The sequence below is a fragment of the Petromyzon marinus genome, chromosome 31, assembly GCF_048934315.1.
Source record: "Petromyzon marinus isolate PM22_M1 ecotype Great Lakes invasive population chromosome 31, UKy_Petmar_22M1.pri1.0, whole genome shotgun sequence".
Taxonomy (NCBI): domain Eukaryota; kingdom Metazoa; phylum Chordata; class Hyperoartia; order Petromyzontiformes; family Petromyzontidae; genus Petromyzon; species Petromyzon marinus.
In genome coordinates this window covers 14237255-14261755 of record NC_133697.1, presented here as the reverse complement: position 1 = coordinate 14261755, position 24501 = coordinate 14237255, and the positions used below count along the sequence as shown (strand labels likewise).

At 47.2% G+C, this 24501-nt stretch overlaps 1 protein-coding gene across 6 annotated transcripts in view; it reads right to left on the bottom strand.

The window, feature by feature from the left end:
• The window catches only part of LOC116947890 (centrosomal protein of 170 kDa-like), an 88853-nt gene that overhangs the window by 19188 nt on the left and 45164 nt on the right, over positions 1–24501 (bottom strand). For 3 of the 6 annotated variants that reach the window (XM_076071139.1, XM_076071140.1, XM_076071144.1), the window contains 14 exons: positions 23986–24153; positions 22048–22223; positions 21212–21618; positions 20228–20912; positions 18946–19149; positions 17028–17178; positions 12955–14744; positions 12235–12430; positions 10274–10309; positions 9265–9733; positions 8159–8318; positions 6578–6739; positions 2672–2760; positions 2143–2236 (listed from right to left, as the gene is read on the bottom strand). In XM_076071139.1, coding sequence (XP_075927254.1) covers positions 2143–2236; positions 2672–2760; positions 6578–6739; positions 8159–8318; positions 9265–9733; positions 10274–10309; positions 12235–12430; positions 12955–14744; positions 17028–17178; positions 18946–19149; positions 20228–20912; positions 21212–21618; positions 22048–22223; positions 23986–24153 — 4787 coding nt within the window. The remainder of the gene's footprint in view (positions 1–2142; positions 2237–2671; positions 2761–6577; positions 6740–8158; positions 8319–9264; positions 9734–10273; positions 10310–12234; positions 12431–12954; positions 14745–17027; positions 17179–18945; positions 19150–20227; positions 20913–21211; positions 21619–22047; positions 22224–23985; positions 24154–24501) is intronic. The other 3 variants (XM_076071141.1, XM_076071143.1, XM_076071142.1) reach the window with 3 other exon arrangements.

Genomic DNA, 24501 nt, shown 5'->3' with positions numbered 1-24501 from the left:
TGAAGGACTGAAATCCTGCAGCGCCCGCAAGGTCCCCCTGCTCAAGAAAGCACATATACATGCCCGTCTGAAGTTTGCCAATGAACATCTGAATGATTCAGAGGACAACTGGGTGAAAGTGTTGTGGTCAGATGAGACCAAAATGGAGCTCTTTGGCATCAACTCAACTCGCCGTGTTATGAGGAGGAGGAATGCTGCCTATGACCCCAAGAACACCTTCCCCACCGTCAAACATGGAGGTGGAAACATTATGCTTTGGGGGTGTTTTTCTGCTAAGGGGACAGGACAACTTCACCGCATCAAAGGGACGATGGACGGGGCCATGTACCGTCAAATCTTGGGTGAGAACCTCCTTCCCTCAGCCAGGGCATTGAAAATGGGTCGTGGATGGGTATTCCAGCATGACAATAACCCAAAACACACGGCCAAGGCAACAAAGGAGTGGCTCAAGAAGAAGAACATTAAGGTCCTGGAGTGGCCTAGTCAGTCTCCAGACTTTAATCCCATAGAAAATCTGTGGAGGGAGCTGAAGGTTCGAGTTGCCAAACGTCAGCCTCGATACCTTAATGACTTGGAGAAGATCTGCAAAGAGGAGTGGGACAAAATCCCTCCTGAGATGTGTGCAAACCTGGTGGCCAACTACAAGAAACGTTTGACCTCTGTGATTGCCAACAAGGGTTTTGCCACCATGTTTTGCAGAGGGGTCAAATACTTATTTCCCTGATTAAAATGCAAATCAATTTATAACATTTTTGACATGCGTTTTTCTGGATTTTTTTGTTGTTATTCTGTCTCTCACTGTTCAAATAAACCTACCATTAAAATTATAGACTGATCATTTCTTTGTCGGTGGGCAAACGTACAAAATCAGCAGGGGATCAAATACTTTTTTCCCTCACTGTATGTCTGTAAGTCAGCACTGGAGGCGAGGGTTGTTGGATCACACAGACTTGAAACTCCCTCCCCGTGGTATCAATGTCGCCATCTCCGGGATTGCCAGGGTATGACAGTATGACGAAGTGGAATTAATTTCCATCAGGACGGAGGTTGGTGGAGTGTTACCCAACGCACACCATTGGGTTTTCTCAGGGTACTCCGGTTGCTTTAATCATTGTTTTTTCAGACATATTTTGGCAAGAAATTAAGTAGTTAAGAAAAAAATCTGACGAATGATAATCAAAATTAAATATTTTTTTAAATAGAACAATGCAATTGTCGTGCATCTTACACCCTACGATGTATGGTAGCACTTCCATCGCGCAACCCCAATGGGAACCAGCACCAGTGGGAAACAACCCCAGTGGGAACCAGCATTAGTGGAAACCAGCATTAGTGGGAACCAGCATTAGTGGAAACCAGCACCAGTGGGAACCAGCACCAGTGGGAACCAGCCCCAGTGGGAACCAACACGAGTGGGAACCAGCCCCAGTGGGATCCAACCTCAGAGAGAACCAGCCCCAGTGAGAACCAGCCCCAGTGGGATCCAACCTCAGTGAGAACCAACCTCAGTGAGAACCAGCCCCAGTGGGATCCAACCTCAGTGAGAACCAACCTCAGTGAGAACCAGCCCCAGTGGGAACCAGCCCCAGTGGGAACCAGCCCCAGTGGGAACCAGCCCCAGTGGGAACCAGCTCTAGTGGGAACCAACCCCAGTGGGAACCAGCTCCAGTGGGAACCAGCCCCAGTGGGATCCAACCTCAGTGAGAACCAGCCCCAGTGGGAACCAGCCCCAGTGGGAACCAGCCCCAGTGGGAACCAGCCCCAGTGGGAACCAGCCTCAGTGAGAACCAGCCCCAATGGGAACCAGCCCCAGTGGGAACCAGCCCCAGTGGGATCCAACCTCAGTGAGAACCAACCTCAGTGAGAACCAGCCCCAGTGGGAACCAGCCCCAGTGGGAACCAGCCCCAGTGGGAACCAGCCCCAGTGGGAACCAGCCCCAGTTGGATCCAAACCTCAGTGGGAACCAGCCCCAGTGGGAACCAGCCCCAGTGGGAACCAGCCCCAGTTGGATCCAAACCTCAGTGAGAACCAGCCCCAGTGGGAACCAGCCCCAGTGGGAACCAGCCCCAGTGGGAACCAGCTCCAGTGGGAACCAGCCCCAGTGGGAAACAACACGAGTGGGAACCAGCCCCAGTGCTTACCCTGCTGGTGGTCCTCAGGAGGGGCACTTCGCCATCGAAGCTGAGCTTGGACTCGATCGCTTCCCAGGGAAGGTCCTGGTCTTTAAACAGATAGCTAAGAGAGACACAATCAACAATTAACAAAGCACGAGTAGGTTTCACAGGCAACTACATGACCTTCCACAGCTGTATGACCTTTGTGCTTCCTATATTACCCGTGTTTACTGATCTATGTGATAGAGTTTGATCGGAAAAAGCCTTGCAGTCATTTTCACCCATTCTTGATTCCAAAAAAACAAAACTGTGGCTTTTAAAACTCATATTCACTCAAACACATCCCTTCATTAGTTTTTAGAAAACATATGAATGAAAAAGCTAAATACCTTCAGATGGTTCATGTTCATACACATGGTATGCATACGATTTGTATTGTACTCTCACAAGTAATTCTAAATAGGAGTTAACAATAAAAATATGACTAAAACATAATTATTGCTCTTATGTTGCTAAATCTCTGGCAATATAATAGCCCAAAGTTGTAATTTCCCACCGGATCTTGGAGGTGGTTTTGTCGGTAGCGGAGCGTATACGCTGGGAGAGCTGGGCGATGGAGGTGAGCATCAGGGTATCGAGCACCACCTGCCATCCCAGACAGCAAGGCCCATCAACGCATCGTCGCGTTACTCCATTATCACACGCGTCCGACGCAAATCATACAAGCCACATGCATCATCAGCCAATCACACGCCACTATCAAATCCCACTCCAAATCCTAAACTTGCACTGCATCGTCGCAGCGCACTATCGCACGTTCCAATCAACACAATCACTTCCCAACGCAACGATGAAAACATGATGCTATATGATATGATCGCTCCGTGATGAAAATTGTCAATACCAAGCTCTATCATTGACATGCCCTGCCACGAATGCGTCATCATGAATAGGCACATTTACTTCCTTATCTCTTTGCCTCCAGCGTGGATTAATATAAGAGCTGTATATATATAAGATACATACACGACTGATCAAACGCCACCACGAACATCGTAAAACAATGTGCATGGTCTGGAAATTACACGAAATCACTACTAATGGATGAAAAATCTTTGATTGCAAAGCAAAACCAATTGAAAAAGCATAGTTTAAGCAATTAACTTTCAAAATCCTTGCAGTTCAGCTTTGATAACCATAATGAGCATCTCCATTCAGTTTTTGCTCTTTATTTGTGCATTTTTATATTCCCAATTGTAAAGCACTTCCACGTTATTTTCTCAGGAATAAACAACCTTTACTGATTCACAGGCAGACTACGACAACAGCTACCCCTGCGACGATGTTGATGGGCAACCCGATTTTGTATACACATGCCGGTGAAAACGTGCAACGTGGGTAGAAATTTGCAAAAAGTTTGCAAAAGCCTCGAGCATCAATGCTTTTTTTTAGAAATCTCAATGCGCATTGTGACAGATGACAATTAATGATGTTGTATAATGTGCACAAATTAAGAATGTAGGTGATACATACAATTTATATTCCAGAAGGGTAAAATGTTTTGAGAAATGGATATTAAGAGGGCTTAATGACAAACACATTTTTATAATTGTTACCCAAATGTGTTTATTCTATGATACCGAATATCAATGCAAAAATGTAACTTTATAAATTAGCATAGTGGAAATATAATTGAACAAATAGAATCGCTGAAATACGATAATCACAACATTTTAGTCATTTCCATTCTCAAAATATTTAGACTCTTTTTCAAAAGACATCAGAGCCACAAACACAAAATGTAAACCACCGTTTGTTTAAATCCATGCCATGCATGCATTAACATGTTCAACTTGGCTAAAAGCAGACAAGTTGTTACTTAAAACGTAGGAAGGAGATTGAAAAAGCCTTAACCCTTTCACATATATCATATTTCACGTAAATTGTTTGAGTATAAGCTGAAGTATTGTTTTTATGGAGGGGGCGGTGAAGATCGCTTGTGCTTGGTAGAGCCGTACTCACGACTGGGGACTCAAACTGCACATGGGTAGAATACAATATTAAAAATCCGATGCGTTCAAGAGGTGATTTAAAAAAAAACGCTTCCCCTCAGATATGAGTATCAGCAGACTTTGTACTCAACGTTATTTGAAATTCCAAACAATAATGTTATACAATGTCTCACTGTCCATCACACCAAGGATTCCACTCATTAAAATCAACAGAAATTCTCCATAATCGAGGTCCATGTAGAAATGTGAGCAGCCGGTAACTGAAATTATTTTTTGCAAATGAAAATAAATTTGGGTTCATAGCGATTGCAAATTATTGTCGTTAAGTAAAATACAGCTTCAATGCAGGTTCACGTTTTTTGTAATCTTCATAAAGGTATATAAAGATTGAAAGTTAAACAGACAATTTATTCAACAGTAGTAGTCGCCAAATGTATTGAATACAGTGCATGTCCTAATCCCTGCGATTCCCATTGCCAGTCATAGCCAGCAGAGCGGGACGATGTGTAATGGTGCTCTTAAGCAGTCCTCTTCAACAGTGGACATTGCACATAAACTGTGATGGAGGATAGGCAGGAGGCCGGAACCTCGTCACCTCACTCTCACAGTCTCCTGTCCTTGGATTCGAATTATAAAAACAGTTAAATACAATATATTTTATCATTTTGTTGTTTCCCTTCAACGTGACTTTACCGAAAGAACTAAGAATATATAGTTAAATACAATGTAATCAAATGTGTAAATGATGAGAAAAACCCACCATGACATAATGAACAGTGTAACCCGGAAAACCGTAGAATTTCAAGCAACACAAAATTGTGTGTCGAAGACGCAGCCTCTGTGCATATGCCTAAAGCTGTCAGTCAGTCACATTTGCTCATTTATTTTGATACACTTCTTAAAGGAATCGTTGGATGGTTTTTTTCGTATACACACAGACGCTGCGTGCTTAATTACATATCTTTGTGCGTTTCGCTTGAAGCAAATACATTGTGAAGCCTCACGAGACAACATCTGCAACGCTAGGTCCCGTCTTGCACTTGTTCAAAACCGCACTTGCCAAGTGAAATATTTCACGTGGAAAATTGACGCAATAGGAGCATAACTTACAGCTTCCCAAAAAACAAATTCCATTTCAGCTAAAATGTGTTTCCATTCGGCACACTTTGACGTGAAAGCATGGCGATGTGAGCCAGCGCAGGGGGGGAATCTGAACTGGGCAAGCTGGGTTGAGTGCATTGTATTCGGGTTACAATAACTGGATACCATATTATCAGTCGTGGCTTGTGAAATAATGAGAAAAGGACATACCTTTAGTCACTTCCAACCCACAACCCCACACTGTATAAGAATATAACATAAGTGGGCAGAGGTTCTTTGTGCTCTGCCCCTTTAAATGTGGGTTCCCGGCTTCTCAGCGTCTACCCTGCTTGATTAATGCTACAATGTGCTCATGCGATAACCAGGATCCGTCATTCACACGCAGAATAATGTGCCTGCCGTGAGACCCATAATTGGAACCGTGCATATCACTTCAGTTGATTAAAGCCTGCAATTGATGAAGAGCATGTATGACGCATTTCAAAAGGATTACTGCTTCAGAGGCTTTTGTAGATGAATACCACTTCTCATCATACTTCCATACCAGTTCGTGTCTGCAGCGAATGCAATTAACAAACACCATTGTTAAATCGGAGAATTAACGGCTTTGAGTCAGTGTGGGTTTTCTCACCGTATACTGGGTACAAATTCTGTGTGGGAGATAAGCGCGAGCCGATTTTCCTGTAGCTGACATGAGTATTTTAGAAAAAGTGTGCTAATCATATTTAACAAGTAAACTTGCATCAAGATGCCTAATGAGATGTGAGATGTTGAAATGCAATTTCCTTATATTGTCAGTTATTTTGGTTTCTTATGATCTCATTTTGCCCCTTTGAAGTTGTCGTGTCTTTAAATAACTATAGGTGAAGTGGGAAAGAGTTAGCTTTCCAAATGCGACCAAACTGCACCTTTACACATTAAATCCTGATACCTTGATTTGTTCTATAAACAATTGTGGGATATGAATTTAATCGGCCAAAGTACGTGAATATAAACACCAGGGACTGATTCACTAAATCATTTAGCCACATGGGTTGGTTAAGAGTTACAGTTACACATCAGGACACTTAATATTGCACTCAAAATGCACGTGCCTCAATTTTTTTTATGGAAAGTAATTTGCCACCAGCATTTGAATGCCACTCCCATTGACCACCACCAGACATTGAAACCCACATAATTCGGCATAAGCATGTACCTAACTAGGAAACCAGAGACATTATCAATCACACATCCTTCCTAACGACCACCCCTAAATTTAATCACAAAGTGAAAGGGTTAAGACACTCTCAAAATAAAACAATTAAATAAATACATAAATAGATCGACACTCAAAGCTTCTTATCGACCTCATCTCTACTCCAGGTTCTCTTCCTCGTGATGGGAGTAAAGGGATCTTTGACCTCTGATAACCTTTGACCCCCGGTGCCATCATTGCTATCCGCGCAAGGCCTCTCCGGGAGCGGCACTTTCTTAAAGTTCAGGCTCTCATCAAAGATGCGAGGCACAAGCTAGCGGGGGAGAGTGTGGGAGAGGAGGGTACAAGGAGAGGTGGGGGGGGAAAACGCAGAGAGGAGAGAGGCAGCAAAGGGGGAAAAGTTCAGGGGTGTGTTTTGCTCGACAAATAAAAACAGGCACAGACGGTAAGGAAAGACAGCCAGCAGCCAGTTCTTGCATCGTGATCGAATTAATTACCTTTCCACAAGCGTTCTTGTAACTCGGGCATTGTTATATTTTTAGATGTGACTAGTTAATGGTATTAGATGGATTGTTTTCTACATTTAAATGGTGGTATATCTTTAAGATAAAAAAGAGTATTCACGAATTCATCAGCAATGTATTATATACAATTTTGACACTGATTATCATCGTAAAATGTATGGATTTTTTTTTTAAGAACTATATTCATACGAATACTCTAAGAGATGAACAAGGTTTTCTGACTTTCTATATTTCTACTTGATACCGAGACACGTGATAACACCTCCACATTTCCCAAAATATGAAATACCACTGGTGCCGGACTTGAACAGTGAACCTCTGCACCAAGAGTCAAATGCACTACCGCTGGGCCACGCTACCACCTGAGGCCCACCGAGAACGGATAAATGAAGGAGTCGGGATGCTTGGCAAGCCGAAGGCAACGCGGAACCGGAACGTAGGGGAAGATGAACATTGCATTAAATAGTGCTCGGCGAAAGAGATGGGTGGGGATGATGCGCTGGACTTGGTGTCGGAGATGACAAGGGTGAGAGTTTCGTCCACGGGAGCGCGTGAGGCGTAGGAGAGAATCGGAGGGACGTCAATACAGGAACCCATTTGCTTTACTATCCCCGCTAATCTATCCCCATACACCCCTTTGTACACTACATTATATTGTTATGCGTCGACCCATAATCAGTCAACATTGCGGTTGATTACTGACAAAAACAACTGGTTTCCAAATTACTGGCATCGGAATAGAAACCGCCAAGTCGAACATTCCGTGTTCATCTCTAGTGCATTCATACATCTAAGTATGTCGGGACACGCTTACACTGCTATGCTCATGCTATATTTTAACGACGGAAAACTTATTAACATGGCCTTAATGCAAATGTAATCTCCAGCAGATAAGCACTCTGGAAGTTATCTGCCGTTGCATCATGTAAATATATCATATATTTAATAAATACAGATTGGGCAATATTCACCAAGTTCAAATAACCACAACACCAAATGTCATCCTCTAGTAGATAAAAGTACCATGGGATTAAAATACGATTGGATCAGTCGAGCTGCGTTCTTCATGATATTTCTGAGAAAACACCGCTATGTCTAAACAATAGCATGTTGCTGGCTTCAAATACGAAGAGGTACTTCTGTAAACGAAAACACTTTTTTTTTTCCAAATGTGCCCTCCTGGCACCGCACGGCCGTCATTTGTGTACCTCCTCGCGCGCGTCGATCGAAGACCCGGGGGTGGGTGGGGCCGTGCTGCCCGTGGTGCTGGGAGCCGTGCCTGAAGAGCTGACTCCATCCGGGTCTCCCGTCACGCTGTGGATCTCGCGTGCCAGGATGGCCAGGTCTTTGGCGAGGTCTTTGCTGATCCTGCGGCATGCCAGGAGGTCGGCCCCGTCACCGTATGGCCGTCACAAAACACGCGCGCACGTCGACGACGAGACCAAGGCGTGTCCGCCAAAAGTCGATTTGCGGCACGTGCAACGTTGGATGTACGCACAGTTGAATTTCTTACGCGCCGTAACTTAACAACAGAGGATCTGACCAAACGGCCAGAACTGATTTTCCAGCCGGGAGGGAGGAGGCATGAAGAATGAGGAGCCGAGCAGGTAAAGAAAGGTGGTATGTATGCATGTTGAACTTATTTCGCACCGTAGGTAGCCAATTGTGTTAATTGGAGGTGTTGGGGAAGGACAACAAACTAAACACAACAATTAGCTCTAAAGAATGAGTTTTCAATTTAGATTAAAAAGCGCAAAGCTCCAGTGGCTTCATAATATCGGAAGGAAGAGCATTCCAGACGGCCGCAAAAGCGGAGACCATCAACTCGTTACGCTTGAGAATGTGGTTCAATACAAGTTGGCTGCATGAAATCAAACCCAGCTTTTCAGTGGCTTTGACATGGTAATAACAGCCTCACTAAGAACACCTCCGCAGCTGCATCATTAGCGGCTGCACAGATGACATGAACCCATTGTATACAGCATGTACAAATAAAAAGCATCGATGCTTGCTTGGATCCATGCATCTATGGTGACCTTCAAAATATAAATTAATTGGTGAATCGATGTGTCAATCCACCCCGATTGTTTAGTGCGTTTGTATCACGGTGAGAAGCAGAAGATGGCAGAAGAGTTGGTGCAATGAAATCACAGAATTGGGAAGCCACCACCGGGCAAGAACGGCAACAAAAGATTACAGGAAGATGGGGCCAGGTATTTAGCCAGCAGTAAGGAACTCACAGGCTGCAAACAACAACAACAACAACATAACCACATCTTCACGGTGAGACGCAGCCACCGCCCCCCACCCCCACCTCGCAATCTCCTCGCTGTGCACCGTCCAGTGCCTCAGGTAATCCTCATCTCCGCCCTTGGCCTGCGGCTTGCCGGCGCCCGTGTGAGCCGCCCCGCCGCCCCTCCTGCCGCCCAGCGCCGCGGCACCGCCGCCGCCGCCGCCGCCGCCGCCCGTCGCCGCGGACGCCGCGCCGCGGGGCGGCAACGCCGCTCCCACGCCGCCAGAGTGGGGCCGAGAAGACGTCACCGTCGACGTGGAGGACGACGATCCGGACGTTGGCCGGTGATGGTGGTGGTGGTGGTGGTGAGGCGCCGCCAGCGTGGCCGTCGCGGGCCCACCCCGCGTCGCGCCCCCCCTGGTGTCTGCGGGAGCCCCCGGTGCACGCATGCGGACGGAGTAGCGTGGGGCGGCCCCTCCGCCACGGCTGGCGCCGAACTCGTCCTCCGAGGTGGAGGTGTAGTCGGTCAGGCGGTGGCGCCAGCGCGTGCCTTGTGTGTTGGGATGCGGCAACAGCAAAAATCGAAAGAGGAAAACGGGCGATAAAACGTCTGACGTGTCACCATCCAAAACGTATCCCTTGTAAAACACAGGAATTGGGAAAGTCACAATCATCTTTAATAAAAGGTTGTTTTGGGTTAGATCACGTAAATATAAACGTGCCATTACACCCCACCACCACCACCCGACACAGCCAATTAGTAAGGTTTGTCACGTAAAACCAAACGTTTTTAATTAGTTACTACTTCAGCACACCGGTGTGTTGGAGAAAACACATTCACTACATTTACAGTGAGAGTACGACGTTCCGCTATTGATTACAACCAGCTTCATCAGGCGATTCGCGAGATTTGTAAGAATCAATCAATTCATCAAGTGATTCTTATGCTTACCATACGTGCAATTATCAAGCATGATTTGGAAAGCGCACAACTGGACACAATAACAGACGTTACTTCATTTCCCAGCACCGCAAAGCAAGCAGCAGATATGAAGCTTTCTACCAAAGCAGAACACACTGCAGCCCTTACCACTAGCATGGGGTATGATGGGAGGAAAGCAGACCTCTGAAAAAATATCATTTGCATTACTTCAACAGTAAAAATAAATCATTATTATCTACATACACATTTTTAAGTGTGTCATCATCATCATTTCCACTGCCACCATCACACTGCTGTCAACACTTGTCCTCACCTTCAGCATTGTCTACATCAATAATTACAATCGTTTCATCATTATGGTCCTACCATATTTTCATTAAATGGATGAAAATGGAGGCAATGTAATTAAATATTTACCACAAATCAAGCCTCATCATGAATGTAACCTTTACTGTAATTCTACATTCATGATACCCAATTAGGATTCCACCGCTCACTCATCCGTCTAGTCCAACCCTTAACCGTGTAACTTTTTTTTGGGTCGAAACTTTAATGTCACTTTTTCTGGTGCCTTCACGTACATTGTCTCTGTCAGTACCATCGCGAGGTTCGTCCACCAACGATAAGTCACAGTCAAAAGTCATGCCAAAATGCATTTGCTTCTTCTAACAATTGTGATATTTTAAAGGAACATTTAACCTCCTGGTGATTCAAGGATTAATAAGAGGTGGAGATTGCATCCTTGAATCTTGTGGGGGTTTTTTTCCATTTGTTAATTATTAGACATAGGATTGTATGTTGTATATGATATCATTAATCATGGTAATAGATAATACAAAACTCAAATATTAAGATGTATTACAATCACATGAGAGCGTAACATAAGTTATTATTTCAATGAAAGGGACATTTCACTCCCACAACCAATCTTAGACATTCTCTGCAATCAATCAAACAAAATTGTGGCTGAAAATAACCAAAGTAGCAAAGTGCAGGAATGATTAAGCAGCCACTTTGGAATGGGCAGTGCATGAGTGGGATGCCTTGTGAGAGAGCTGTAACATTTGGAGCCCAATTCATGTGGTTGGAAAAAGTCAGTTTTATAGTTAAAAAATGATGAAAATGTGGCAATGTTTCCATTGCCAAACACTACAGAAAAATTGTTAGGTGAAAAATTTTGACCAACTTTTTGGAGAATCTGTCCCTTGACGTTATTTACAAAGTTGAAATTATTTTTTATATTAAAAAATTCATCCACCTTAGGAACATAAATGTGTATTAAGTTGGTGTACACACTTTGTAAAGACAATAATGACGATGATAATGAAACACCACGAATAATTTATCGCAGGAGATAGGGAAAAAGAATCACAATTATGAAGACAACAAAAACAACTTCAAATGGAGTGGAACTTGCTCGGACTGAACACATGAATTTACTTGAGTAAAAATCAAGAGCATGCGGGGCCTTCAGTAGAACAATGACACCACAAACACATGTAGTGGGGGGCGCTGCTGCTTAGGGCTCTACAGAAGCTAGCAGAAGGAAGGAAGCATTGGCCATCTCTTAAATATTGACATAGTAGTCGGAGTGTAAAAACTACACTTCGTCCAGTTTACCCGAGTATGCTCATGGCACTCAACTATCATTATTGTATCGTCAGACAGCATGAGATAATAGGGGCTTGAGGAGGACTTCATCCAGCAGTGGATTGATCATGGCTGACGATGACGAAACTAAACTATTTAAACCATTTTTTTATTTTACCAGATAAGGCCGACTGAGCTATGCAGCTCTTTTTCAGAAGCGACCTGGCCACAAATGACAGCTCAACGAAGTGCCTTATCATTTGACTATTTACAGCAGTAAAATAATCCAAATAATCTAAACGCATGTTTCTAAATTGTTTTTTTAAATACTGGAGGATCCAGAGAAAAAAAATCCACGCGACCACGAGGAGAGAGACACCGCAAACTCCAAATATACAGCAGCAGCAGGCGTCAGGGTCGGGATCCACCCACGCCCTCCTGCACACCAGGCGAGTGGAGTTAACATCTCCTAGCCACCGTGGCTCCGACGACGACGGCGACAAGGACGGTTGCCATACCGGACGGTGAGCTGTGCGTGGAGCTCGAGGAGCGGCTGCGGGGCTCGCGGTCGCGCGACTCGCTGCACGTGCGGCTCCTGGCCATGGCGCCGGGCGTCCCGTGGGCCCCTCCGGAGAGGCGTGCCGCCGCGAGGTTGCCCCTGCCCGCCTCGGCTATGCGGCTTCCGAGGCTCGAGCGGCCCGAAGCCGGAGACATCTACGTGCACAGGCGAGTGAACGAGCAACGGTGAGATCGCGTAACGTGTGTGTCGCTCGCTGCCCAATGGGCTTATGGTCCCCTTCCCTCCCTCTGAGAATGAGGAGCAGTCATCAAAAGGATTTAATGTGGAGCTCGCTGAGCAAGTGTGGGAGTTAACGTTTAACAATAATGAGGCCAAAATAGCTCCACACTCAAAATAAGCTCAATGATTCCGAAACATGTTGAGAACTCTTGTCTCCCAGACTGTTTCGTCTCATCTGCTACAATGCACGTCAAAACTCTCGTTCCACTTCTTTTCTAAAACTTTAGAATTGCCTCTCATTGTCTCTTTAGCCAACTTCGTATTACCTTGCTCAATTAAAAAACACGTAATTAAACTCTTATCCATTACACCTTCAACAGTGCTCTTAGTTGTTGGATAACTGCATGGCATTTTTGTCCTTTGGGCCTGCACTCCGCAACCGTGATACAAAAAAAGATAGATATCCCACGGGAAGCGCGGATGATTGCCACGAGCTCACCACGGTGGCCTCTGTGTCGCTGCGCGAGGACGAGACGCGCGGCCGCCGGGGCTGGGCCAGGAGGTCGATGCGGGACAGGCTCCTGCGAGGCCCCGGCTGGGGCGACGGCCTCGCCCCCGTCGAGCTCGTGGTGGACACGTCCGAGATGACCGAGGCGCGGTCCACGTCGCCCGACTCGTTGTCCGACACGTCGCCGAGGCGGGCGCGCCGCATCAGGGACGTTCGCGTCGGCCTCGGTTTGGAGGACGGCGGCGTCGGCACGAAGCCGCCCCGGGGCGGCGGCGCCGCCACGGCGCCGCCGCCCCTGGACATCGTCGCCGCCGCGGACGCCCTTCTGCCCTCCAGCTTCGTTCTCATGAGCTCGTCCGTGGAGGTGAGCCCCGGCGGAGGATGCGAGCCGGACGCGCGATCCGAGGATGCGGCGCGCGCCGTGGAGGAAGACGGCCGATCGTCGTCCGTCGTCCAGTCCGCCGAAGGCGGGCGGGCGACCGTTCCGACCCTGTCCACACCGGGCCTGGTGCGACGAGAGCCCAACACGACGTCCGCCTTCGCTCCGGGATCCACGGAGCGCGCCTTGCGGAGCTCTGACAGTTTCTCGCGGGCGTTGGCGGAGGCCTTGCGTTGCGTCACAGCCTTCCGCTGGCCCTCCCCGTTCACCAGGCTCACGGTACTCGAGGTGTCCACATCCGACTCGGGCGATGGGGAACGGATTGGGCTCCCTAGACCCTCCCAACCACCCGACACCGACAGCTTGGCCTCCAGCGCTGCCACGGCTGCTTCGGTTTCCTTCAGCAGCAGAGAAGTGTCCGTGCTGGATGCCGTGTTGCCGGAATCGTTTCTCTTCCGTGTCTCACCGCCGTTGCTCCGCTCCCTGTGCCCCGCGCTAAAATCTTTGCCGACAGCAGCACCTCCCTTTGCTTCGGACTCATCCCTCGAGCAGCTTCGCGCCTTTGGTGCCTCCGACGAAGGCGCAGGTGACCGTGCCTCGGTACCTTCACACTGGCTCTCGGCAGGCGCGACGGTGCTGATGTGCGGCAGCATCTCGATTGGCACCAGCGAGCTGGGCCGCTCCTTTGTGAAGCTGCCCTGGCGTACGAGCGCCTTGCCACTGCTCTTCTTCTGCACGTCGCTCGGCCGGGTGGGGCGGCTCTCCGAGGCACTGCGTGGTCGCCCCAGGACCTCGTCCTGCAAGGATGAATTTAGGAGTCCGATGGCCTTCAAGGGTTTGTCTCCAAAGGGCCTTATCGACAGGCCGCCTTCACTTTCTGGCCTCGTGTCTGATTTAGTCGACTGTTGCCTGCTACCCGCGCTGTCCCTTTGCTCATCGCCAGCTTTATGGTACGACGTTTTTGGCGTACTGAAGCCAGAGTCCGATTGCGACGGCTGCCGAGGGCCTCCTTTAATATCGCCAGCATCGCTTCTTTGCATCCCCGTTGTCTTCGCGGACAAGGTGCGCAAGCCCAATGACGCAGACTCCTTCACGCTCGTGCACGTGACATCAATCTCCCAGATGTTTCCACCACAAGCGGCTCGTTCGGCCACCGTTTGACTGTCCTGGCTCGCCAAACCGTCTGCAGCCACGACTCTGGCCCCTTCCTTTTCCTCGACTGCCCCCGTCCCCGTACTGGGTCTTGCCAGGAATGGCCCCACGGCAGTGGTGGGGATCCCGTCCGAGTGCGTTCTCTCGAGCGGGATTTGCGGCAACGCCCGTCGCCTCCTGTCCGACTGGCTGCTGGTGCCGTCTGAAGCGGAGCTGCGTACCGAGACGCACGATTCACCGCCGTCGGCATCTGCCAAGACAGAAACCGAGGACGGGAATCGATCACAGGCAGACGACACTGCTACCATACCGACCGGTCTCACTCATGGTTACACACCATCAAACCTGATAGCTATGTGGCCTATAGTATTTATAGCCTTCAAATAGACAAAATGAAAATGTGTCAGCAGGAGAACCAAAAACATGTTTTCATCTGTACCTCATCAGTATGGTGTTTTGAGTAGCTGACACGTCCAAATGGCCGTATGCTCCTGATACTCACAACAAGTCAGCTCACAGAGCATGAGGCTGTACTCTCTTCTATTGCTGGCTCTGAGCCAATGATGGAAATTGTCATTTTCTATGGCAGGGGCCAGTCTATTGATAGGACAACCACTCTTCATTTCCCACAAAGTAGTATGCATTTTACAGTATAATGGGCTCAGATGACCCTCTAAATTGATTTGAACTCACAACCTTATGATAGTAGGCTCTCAAGAGCTGAATTTTAATTAGCGTTGCATCTTAATCATGCTGCACAATATTTGTGAGTCAGCAGTCAGCATACACTCCTTTGAGGGGTTGGGGCACTGGTACAGTAGCAAGCAAATTGTGCTATGAACCCACAAACCCAAATTCGATTTCCGGCCATGGCTAATATCAGTGGCAAGTGCTATCAGATCTGGCCTTTCCCTCTCCTCACTTGACCAACCCACACTGACCAGTTAGCTAAAGTGTGGAAGAAAAAAAATACCAAACCAATATGGGGAGAGGAGCCCATCATCCATTGGTAGATTGAGAATGGTTATATTTCATTATTTTATTGTATACTCCCGCTAAATTATTTTCGTTTTCTTGTTCGCAAATAACTTTCATAAGAATATTTTTTTTCCAATGTTAACCTTTATCGATAATGACTCACAATCTACAAATCTAGTAAAGATTACTCTTGGGAAGATCTACCAACTTACATACTTTGAACAGTATTCTTAGCTATGGCATATGTTCAACTAAGCATCAAACCAGATTTTTTTCCTTCTTTTATTTATGGGTTTACAGTCTAAGAGAATCACCTTTTCTACAAAGGAGAGCCGAGCCTGGCTTAGTCATGGGTAGCTGCCCCTAAATTATAGTGAGGCTTTCAATGTTGCTGCTGGCTTACCGCTTGAATTAGGGCATACAATTTCAAAGCCAAAAAGCCACTTCTAGGAAACGGATTTTTTTGTTTGTAATCATTAAGGATTTCAGCAAAAATGTGGGGTGGGGGAGTAAATGTTCTTGAAGTTTGTGAGCATAATTTTTACCATGGGAAAACAATTACTATATCTCTGCAGAGACAGTGATTAGTTCAACTTACATTACGAGGGTCTTAAGGTTTTGCCGACCTGGACAGACCACAAAACTGCTTTTAGTTTGCTGCAGTTACAATCCTGGAATGTATTTATCCTCAAAAGCCTGACTGAGTATCAAGACTCATATTCAAGACGGTCCTACATGAGGACTTTTGGCAAATTCCACGAAAGATCATGGTGTGTGCGAAGAAGAGGGCATTTAATTCTAAAGGTTCTGCAGAGATGGGTTAACAACCCATTTACTCCCGGCAAATTCACAGGCCAGAAAGGTTGGAAGTGTATCATCCACCAACCCTTGCCTCCCAACTGCTAGATTAAGTCATGAGCTCAGATAAACAGACATCAATCTAAAACACACAACCTATTGAGGAAGTATAAATTGCAATTGTCTGATGGGATCAGAAAAAATACGAGCTGAATTATACAGTCATCAGAGAGTGCTGCATTGCACATAAAAAAACACTGATACACATAAAGTGAGAAGGCAGATCCTCAGTGGCATAGTACAATGCAAAAAAAAATGACCTGAAGGGATTGTGGAGCCTCACATGAATATAATGTTTCATCGGACTTCCGCCGGCTTCAGGCAGATGTTAACCCATTCCCATTCTGAGACAACTCCAAGTTGCCAGGGTGGGTGTCCCGTTCACCGCCGAATCTCGGAAGGCGCAAGCGGTTCAGCATTAGTTTTATTTAGGGAAGCGTAGCACCGGTGTTTTTAAAGACATTGTTCTCACCGCAGAAAACCGTAGTGACACGACCACGCTCTACGATAGCTGGCACCAAACTCCCACACGCCCTCCCGCATGGCCTTATTGGGAGCCTCGCTACCCATAAAGTTATTTTATTTTTCTTCCGGTTCACGTAGGTCATCAGAATGGAATCGGAAGACAAATTGATGATGTACGTGTGCGTCATTGGAACGGGAAAAGGTTAATATAATGAAGTCAAGAATGGCTTACCCTTGTCAGGGGCTGTGGGCGTGGGCTCGGTAGGCCTGTCCTGGCCTGGAGGGAAGCTGGGCCAGCTCCCATTTGGGGTTGTGGCCAAGCTGGCCCACTGCGAGCGATACTGGGATGCGCTGGGGGCCACAGGGCCGACGGGCCTTGCCTGCTGTGAGCAACGGAGAACAGAACACACGCGTGAATTGGACAAGGCCGCATACCGGAGGTGTACCCCACAGCAGACCTTTGAAGCAGACTGTAGAAGGAGATCTAGTCTGCAAAAAGGCAATGTACTAATTGGTCATTAAGCAAGCATCTCATAATACACATTAGGCAAAGGTAAATATATAATTCTGAAATGTGCTGCTCACACCATTGTCGGAGGAAGGGCCCCCATTCGAGAGGGGCTCTAGAAGACCCAGAAAGAGGGTGTTTTTGCCTTTTCTTCCACACTGGCCAAACTTCTTAGGAGAGGTCGGAGCAACCACACTCTACTACCCACCACACACACAACCACACTATACTACCCACCACACACACAACCACACTATACTACCCATCACACACACAACCACACTATTCTACCCACCACACACCAAACCGGCTACTTCACTGTGGAGTAAACATTTATACTCCGAAGTGGAGAGAGGCAGAGGGGAGGATTCTAAGAAACGTGTCCATTGTTTGTTTCAACAGCTGCGCCAGGAGATCCAATCAGCAACTGCTGCATTGTACCCACATCTAAGACACGATAACGATGCGGGGTAATCACGAGTAGCAAAAATGAAGTGGCTTTTATAATTCGGACAAAGTTTGTCGAGGACTCTAAATCAGATAGAAATAATGTCTCCCTTTCTTGACGATGGGAGAAATGCTTGTAAAATACCACGGTGTCGATGTACTCAGACAAACTATTTCACCCACAATGGGAGGGGTGGTGATGGTGCATTCAGTTTCCGGTGCGTGTCAAACCATTTAATTACTCAATATATAAGCCATATTTGATAAAACTCTGGAAATTACCTTCAAGTTGACCCCCCCTGTTTATTATGTTATAATTTTTGTCACGCTTTTAAATGTCACATGGCACTGTTGAAAACGAGAAGGTTCCATCTCAAGGGATTTTCCAGGTTAAGTATTTTAATTGACTAAATAACACATGTGGAACCGCACTTTTAGAAAGACCATAACCAATGTTTTCCCAATCAAGCTACAAGCACAAAAGCACAAAGAGACACTAAAACGTCTCCAGGAACCTCCCGTGTGGGCAATTGGGAAATGAACCAGAAAGGTTCACAGCCGTTTTTGAAATACGGGAAACGAAACGTTAATGGAATCAAGATCAAAGGGTCATCGCCGCCAGCGATGTTGATGCCACCACACCTCACCATCAATTCCTTCTGCTGGACCCAATAGCTGTTTTGCAGAGCCAACATTCGACTCAAAGATGTGCTTTTAAAGGATCACTTCGTGTGGTTTGAAGTCTTCCATTTGGTTGCTGACCAACAGATGTCAATCTCGGTACCTGCTCTGGTAACAAGCAGCACGCCTTTGTCCGCCACATGCAAGCAACCCATTGTATTATCTTCTGCAGAAGTACATCTACAATTACATGCCATGTTCTCATGCAAATTTGCTGTGCGCTTAATTCTATTCTGCCAGAAGTTACGAGCTTCGTACAAACGCGTCTGTATCTGAAGGCAACAAAAGCATCGGGTTTTATTTGCTTTGACCCATGCACCAAAACAGACATTACGCATGACATTACACGTACTACACTTGTTTTAACACTGAAGTTAACCTCCCTACTCTTCGGAAGGAGTTTAACCTCCCTACTCTTCGGAAGGAGTTTAACTCAGCGGTTAAAAACACGTCATACGCACACAACGCACAAGGTAAATGTGTAAAAAGATGTTCAAATAAGCGAGAAAAATACCTGTGCCAAAGGATCTGTGCCAGTTAATTGTGTTACTGGGTAGACCGCTATGGTTCCTCCCAATCCACTCTGCCACTCCAGTTCAGGTTTTCCATCCTTCCATCCCAAAGCAGCCGACGCTGCTGTTATGCCATCTGCCTTTGTTTTCCCATCTTTGTCCGTGTGAGGAAGGGATGAGCTGACGTTGACTGATACTCCATATACCTGGGATATAGAGGTCAAGGTCAAGAGGTCATCAACGACAATACCATTGATGCCAAAGCCCCTTCAAATGCTTTCATCCTTCTGGTAGAGCCTACAGCCTTTGCACAGCCAACACCAGACTTCGAAGGCCTGGTTGAATTGAAGCCCACCATCTGACTAAGTACCTACTGCAGTGATAGTGCCTTGATATATTATTGTTAGTTGTATTCAAGCTACTTCAGCCATGATATAACTGAATTGCGAATTAACACAAAACATCGTTAAGCTGTAAGAAATGTACTAAAAAAATTCCGTTGACCAATTCACCTAACAAACAAAAATATCACTCCAGTATAACATAGACAGTCAATAATCAAATCATGAACTCAAAATCTTCGTAGGCAAACCTGACAAATACAATACTCACTAGGAAGCAGTTAGTGCCAAACAACCACTAAGGAGTGTACATTTTGTTTAAGTTTAGAAATAACAAGTCAGCCACACAGGGCAACTTCGGGTAGTTCTGACACTGTTCTCAAAAGTCTCCGTGTTTTCTTTTGCTATCAAGTTTGCAACTAAATGTTCACGGAATTATGAATACATTTAATTTGCCGTAGCCAACTCATGAAAGCCTATGGCACAAACAATCTGATCAAGAAGGTATAATCTCATTCTTTGAATAAAAAGTATAATGATAAATCCTTATGTATGCACATTGGCGCGTGCTGCTGCATCACTGCAGGGGCAGTGTGCGATCATGTTAACAATTGCTTGCTGGTTTCTCTAGTTGTTGAAAGTACTTGATCTGGAAAAATCTATACAGTTATTAGGTCTGCCAAATTTATTTCTAAGCAAGATACAACAAAGCAGCATTAGCTGCCACTTGGCATTACGTTAATATTTAAACAGCTTGTCTATTTTCAAGGCGTTGGACGTTATTTTATGAGGAGTACTGATTAATCAGTCAAAGTATGTGGATAACAAACAAATGCATTTCATCATCTGTAGCCGAATTAAAAGAGGCTTTGTGACATTGATTTGGCATGGTGTCCCCAAGGTGCAGCTGGCGGTGCAGGCCGGCTATCGCGTCCTCGCCGACCTTCGAAGTTTCTCCAATTTCCGCGAGCAAACCACGGTGGTCGCCGCCTCGGCCGCCCACCCCCGAGCCGCCGTCCCCGTTCTTCTGCGCGTCCCCGTCCGGCGACGTGCGCGGCAGCTCGGGCCTGGGCCCCACGGAGACCGACACAAACGTCTTTTCGGAGAGGAGCCTCGTCTCCCCGGTGTGCGGTGAGCCCTCCCGAGAGCGCCGCTCCCCGTTCGACGTCGCCGGCGGCTTCCCGCGAGGCTCCGTCTCCCGCGGGGAGGCGGAGGGCCGCTCGGCGCGCCCCACTTTGCCGCGCAGCGCCGTCAGCGGGCCGCCGTCGGCCGCCTCCGGGGCCGAGCCCGGCGAAAACGAGTTGGAGCGACGCTTGCGCGGGTTCCCATCGTCCTCGTTGAAGAAGAACTCGATGGTGAAGGCGGCGCCGTGGCCGGGCACGCCTTGGCGCTGTGCGGGCGGCGTCCCCTGCTGGGCCGGGCCGGGGGAGGAGGCGCCCCCCCCGCCCCCCCCGCCGCCGCCGCCGCCGTCGCCGCCGCCGCCGCCGTCGTCGCGCGAGCGGAGACGCGCCTGCTGCTGCTCCAGACGGTGCTTGGCGAGGGCGTCGCGCAAAGAGCCGCCCTTCCCTCCTCCCGAGCCGCGGACGCTCTCATCTTCGCGATCGCTCTGCGTGCCGTCCTCGTGTTTGCTCCCTGACGGTGGCACAGAGTTACAATTTGTAAGTTGAAATAATAGATAAAAGTAGATGCGACGTCGATGCAGGGTACCAAGTAAAAGAGATTGGTAAATCAGCGTGTGTGGGCGGCCAATATTCATGAACCAATGAAGTCCAAGCAAGTTGAAATTTTATAAATGAACATTTTAATCAAACCGAGTCACATTCTAACACTTAAATCTCAATGCTGCTGGCTCGGAGCACTATCCTCGACTCACCCCGTCATCCTCAACCCTTACATTAATCACTTCAAGGAAAAAAGGGGTCATGACCTGCCTTTGAAGGCCTTGCCATTGGCCGTCGCCTCGCCCTTGGCACTGACGACAGGGTCCCCGGCCTTGCGAGCGGAGCGTCTGGCACACGCTGCTGGCACGCCGCTCTGCGCCAACCAATCGGCCACCTTGCTGTCGGCGGCAGCGGCCACCCCCACCACGCCGTCCGCCGCGATCCTCGGCGAGTCCCGGCCGGAGAGGCGCGGTCGCCCCCCCGGCTGGCCGGGGCCGGGGCTGCCCGAGCACACGCTGCCCGCGGCGCCGCCGCCGCCGCCACCTCCGCCGCTGCCGGCCGGCGCTCCCGGGACATGGTCTCGTATGGTCACCTTGCCCGGCGAGTTCTCGTCGAACTCGATGGTGAACGAGGCGTGGCCCGGCCCGCTGACGAAGGGGGAGCCGGGGTCGGTCTGTGCGGACCGCAAAGACAGTGGGTTAAGTTAGCATTACACGGCGCAGCAGTATGCCAAATTGTATTATTACTACTGCAGAATGACTCCTCTCATCAACGGTGATGTGGACGATTTTTTGCAGATAAGTGGAGTAAATTCGTGTTATCCACGAATTTACTCCACTTATCTGCAAAAAATGTCTGATAATTGCGAATAGAATTCATTTGCCGATTAACTCCCCTCACAGGAATTCTACAATTTAAATTTTGATGACATCCACAAGTAATATTTCTCCGATTCTATTAACATGAACACATGCGAAACATTAATTAGCAGCCTACACCCCTCTGTTTTACGCTTTCGTGGTCACCAAATCACCGGGGTGCATGCCGGATGATTTGGCGAAATGCGCCCCTTGTGCCCGGCGCTCTCTCAACGGGGCCGTACCGCGTTGGCGGTGCAGTCGGTGTCCCTGGTGGGTGGCTCCGAGCCCTCTCTCTGCAGCTCCTTGGTGGGAATTTCAAAGTAGCTGGGCTCCCGGCGCAGCCCAGCGTAGCCGTTGGCTCCCTCCATGTACAACGAGCCCACGCCGCTCTTCTGTGCCTCCTCTTCACTCGCTCCGTCTGCGCCGTTAAATGTTTTATGCCAAATAAACAAGCGCACGGTCAAATCTGCGGCACGCGGATGTGCACGCACGTACCAGCCATATCCAGTGCACTGCGTGCGTGGTGTAAACTGTAAATTTCTATCGATGTTCACAAAGTCTGGTATTTTCACACACAGCAATGCCTTCTATAACTCAAATACCTACTTATGAAGTACATTAAAAGCATAAGAGGTTTTTTTGTGTTAGATTTCGTAAATACGAATGTGTCGTTAAACCCGTCCACCACCCGACACAGCCAATTATTAAGGTTTATCACGTAAACAAAACATACCAATTATGCGACCTAACCCAACAAAAACCTCTACAATGGATAATATTGGTCGCGAAAGCCCACGTGTTAAACGGACTACATTAGAGCAGTGCGCGCTTTTATTTTATTATTGTTCAATAACCTGTTTTCGCACGGTGTAACTGTGCACAAACAGGTCTCCCTTGATGCATTGTTGAACTTTACGATTGGTCTACTTTACTGAATTAAATAAGGAACATCAGACTATCATGTGTGTGACTGCGGCTATGAATTCCAAACGATGATCCACGTATCTTCGCGCTGCCCCAATCAACCAACTCTTAAGGGATCTGATTAAATGAAGGTTAAATCACTTACAACTGAACCTGGCCATATGAAAGAAGACGTGTAATTTCCACGTGTATGGGTTTGTTCCATACGCAATGTTGATGAAAGAAAATGGTTAATGTCATCCATTGCCAAATTCCAAATGATTTAAATCCATGTTCCAATTGCTGCACCACAATGTAAATACAATACCCAACTATAAAGCAGTCAATATTTCCACGTGTTATTTATCTCTGCTTAGAATAAGGGCAACTGCCTGAGATATAATATTTTCCGTCACATAGCAGTATTAATGGAAATAGCCGTAAGGTGTTTTCCATCTGTACATAAATACCAACACAGTCCCCACAACGTATGTTGTACCGTTGATCTTTATTTAGTTTTGTCTGGACTAAAATAAATTCCTGCAAAAAAGTAAGATATTGTTTACGATGTCAAGGTTAGGGCAATCATGGCCAATGCCACTGATATCGCCACACATAGCCATCACTTCCTTCGGCCAGATGGTAGGAAGAGCATGGAAGGTGCACTTTGACGGATCACATGACTTAAGTGGCCTGTCACACAGGTGGCTATTGAATTTAACATGGAGTGTAAAGAACACCGAAACCTCTAGTTGAACATTAAAAAGAATGCGATTGCAAGGCAGTTGAGAAAAATAACACCGGTGATGTTGCTGTGTGTAATCCCATTTCTATAATTTGCAGTTAATTGGACAGCATTGGGATGTTTGGCATATACCAGTTCCAGTGTATGTTATTTTAGTTACGAGAACAAACTGGATGCAACGAAGGAAACCCATGCATAACAGCGGGAGAGAAAATACAAACTCCACGCAGAAAGGCACCTAAGAAAGTAATGAAACCCAAGCCCCTCTCGCTGCGACACACGCGTGTTACCACTGTACCACCCTGCCGCCCAATAAAAAATAAACGCATAAAAAGCATGACATGTCAGATTAAAAAACAACGCCCGCCCAAATAAAACAAACACAGTGCCTCGATGGGCTTGCACATGCTTGAAGCAGCATAAAATAAAACACAAATTGTAATAATGATCATTACAGTGATGTTGATCACAGTAATGACGATTCATTAACTAGAGCTGCTATGACAGGTCACAGTGTGGTGGAAACACGAACCCGGAGGAGAGGGGTAGTGTTGCATTGCTGCACCGTCGGTCCCACTGAACTTGTCTCTATGCAGGGAGGAGTCCGTGGCCCCGAGGCCCTTCCACTCCCCGTCGCTCTCACCCCACCACGACGGCCTCCCGTACAGAGGGGTCCCACGGGATGCAGGAGCAGGGGCCTCTGGGTAAGTGTTAATTGACAGCGACAGTGCAAATGAGACATGGGAGGTGGGGGGGGAGAGGAACAGACAAAGAAAAAAACAGATGGGTGAGAAGAGATGGAACAAAATGAAAGGCAATGCCAAGGGACGACGTGGATAAATAGTAATTTAGAGGAAACACAATACAGATGACAGTATTGACAGCAAATACATGTGACAGGAATACAGTAAAAGTAAACAAGATAATAACGACAGTTGCGCAGGAAGGGGCAAAATACAAGAGTGAGGGAAAAATGAGGCAGATATTATCAGGTCAATATTCAGCACTTAATGTGTTCAAAGATGTAGATAATAAGATGTACTTCAAA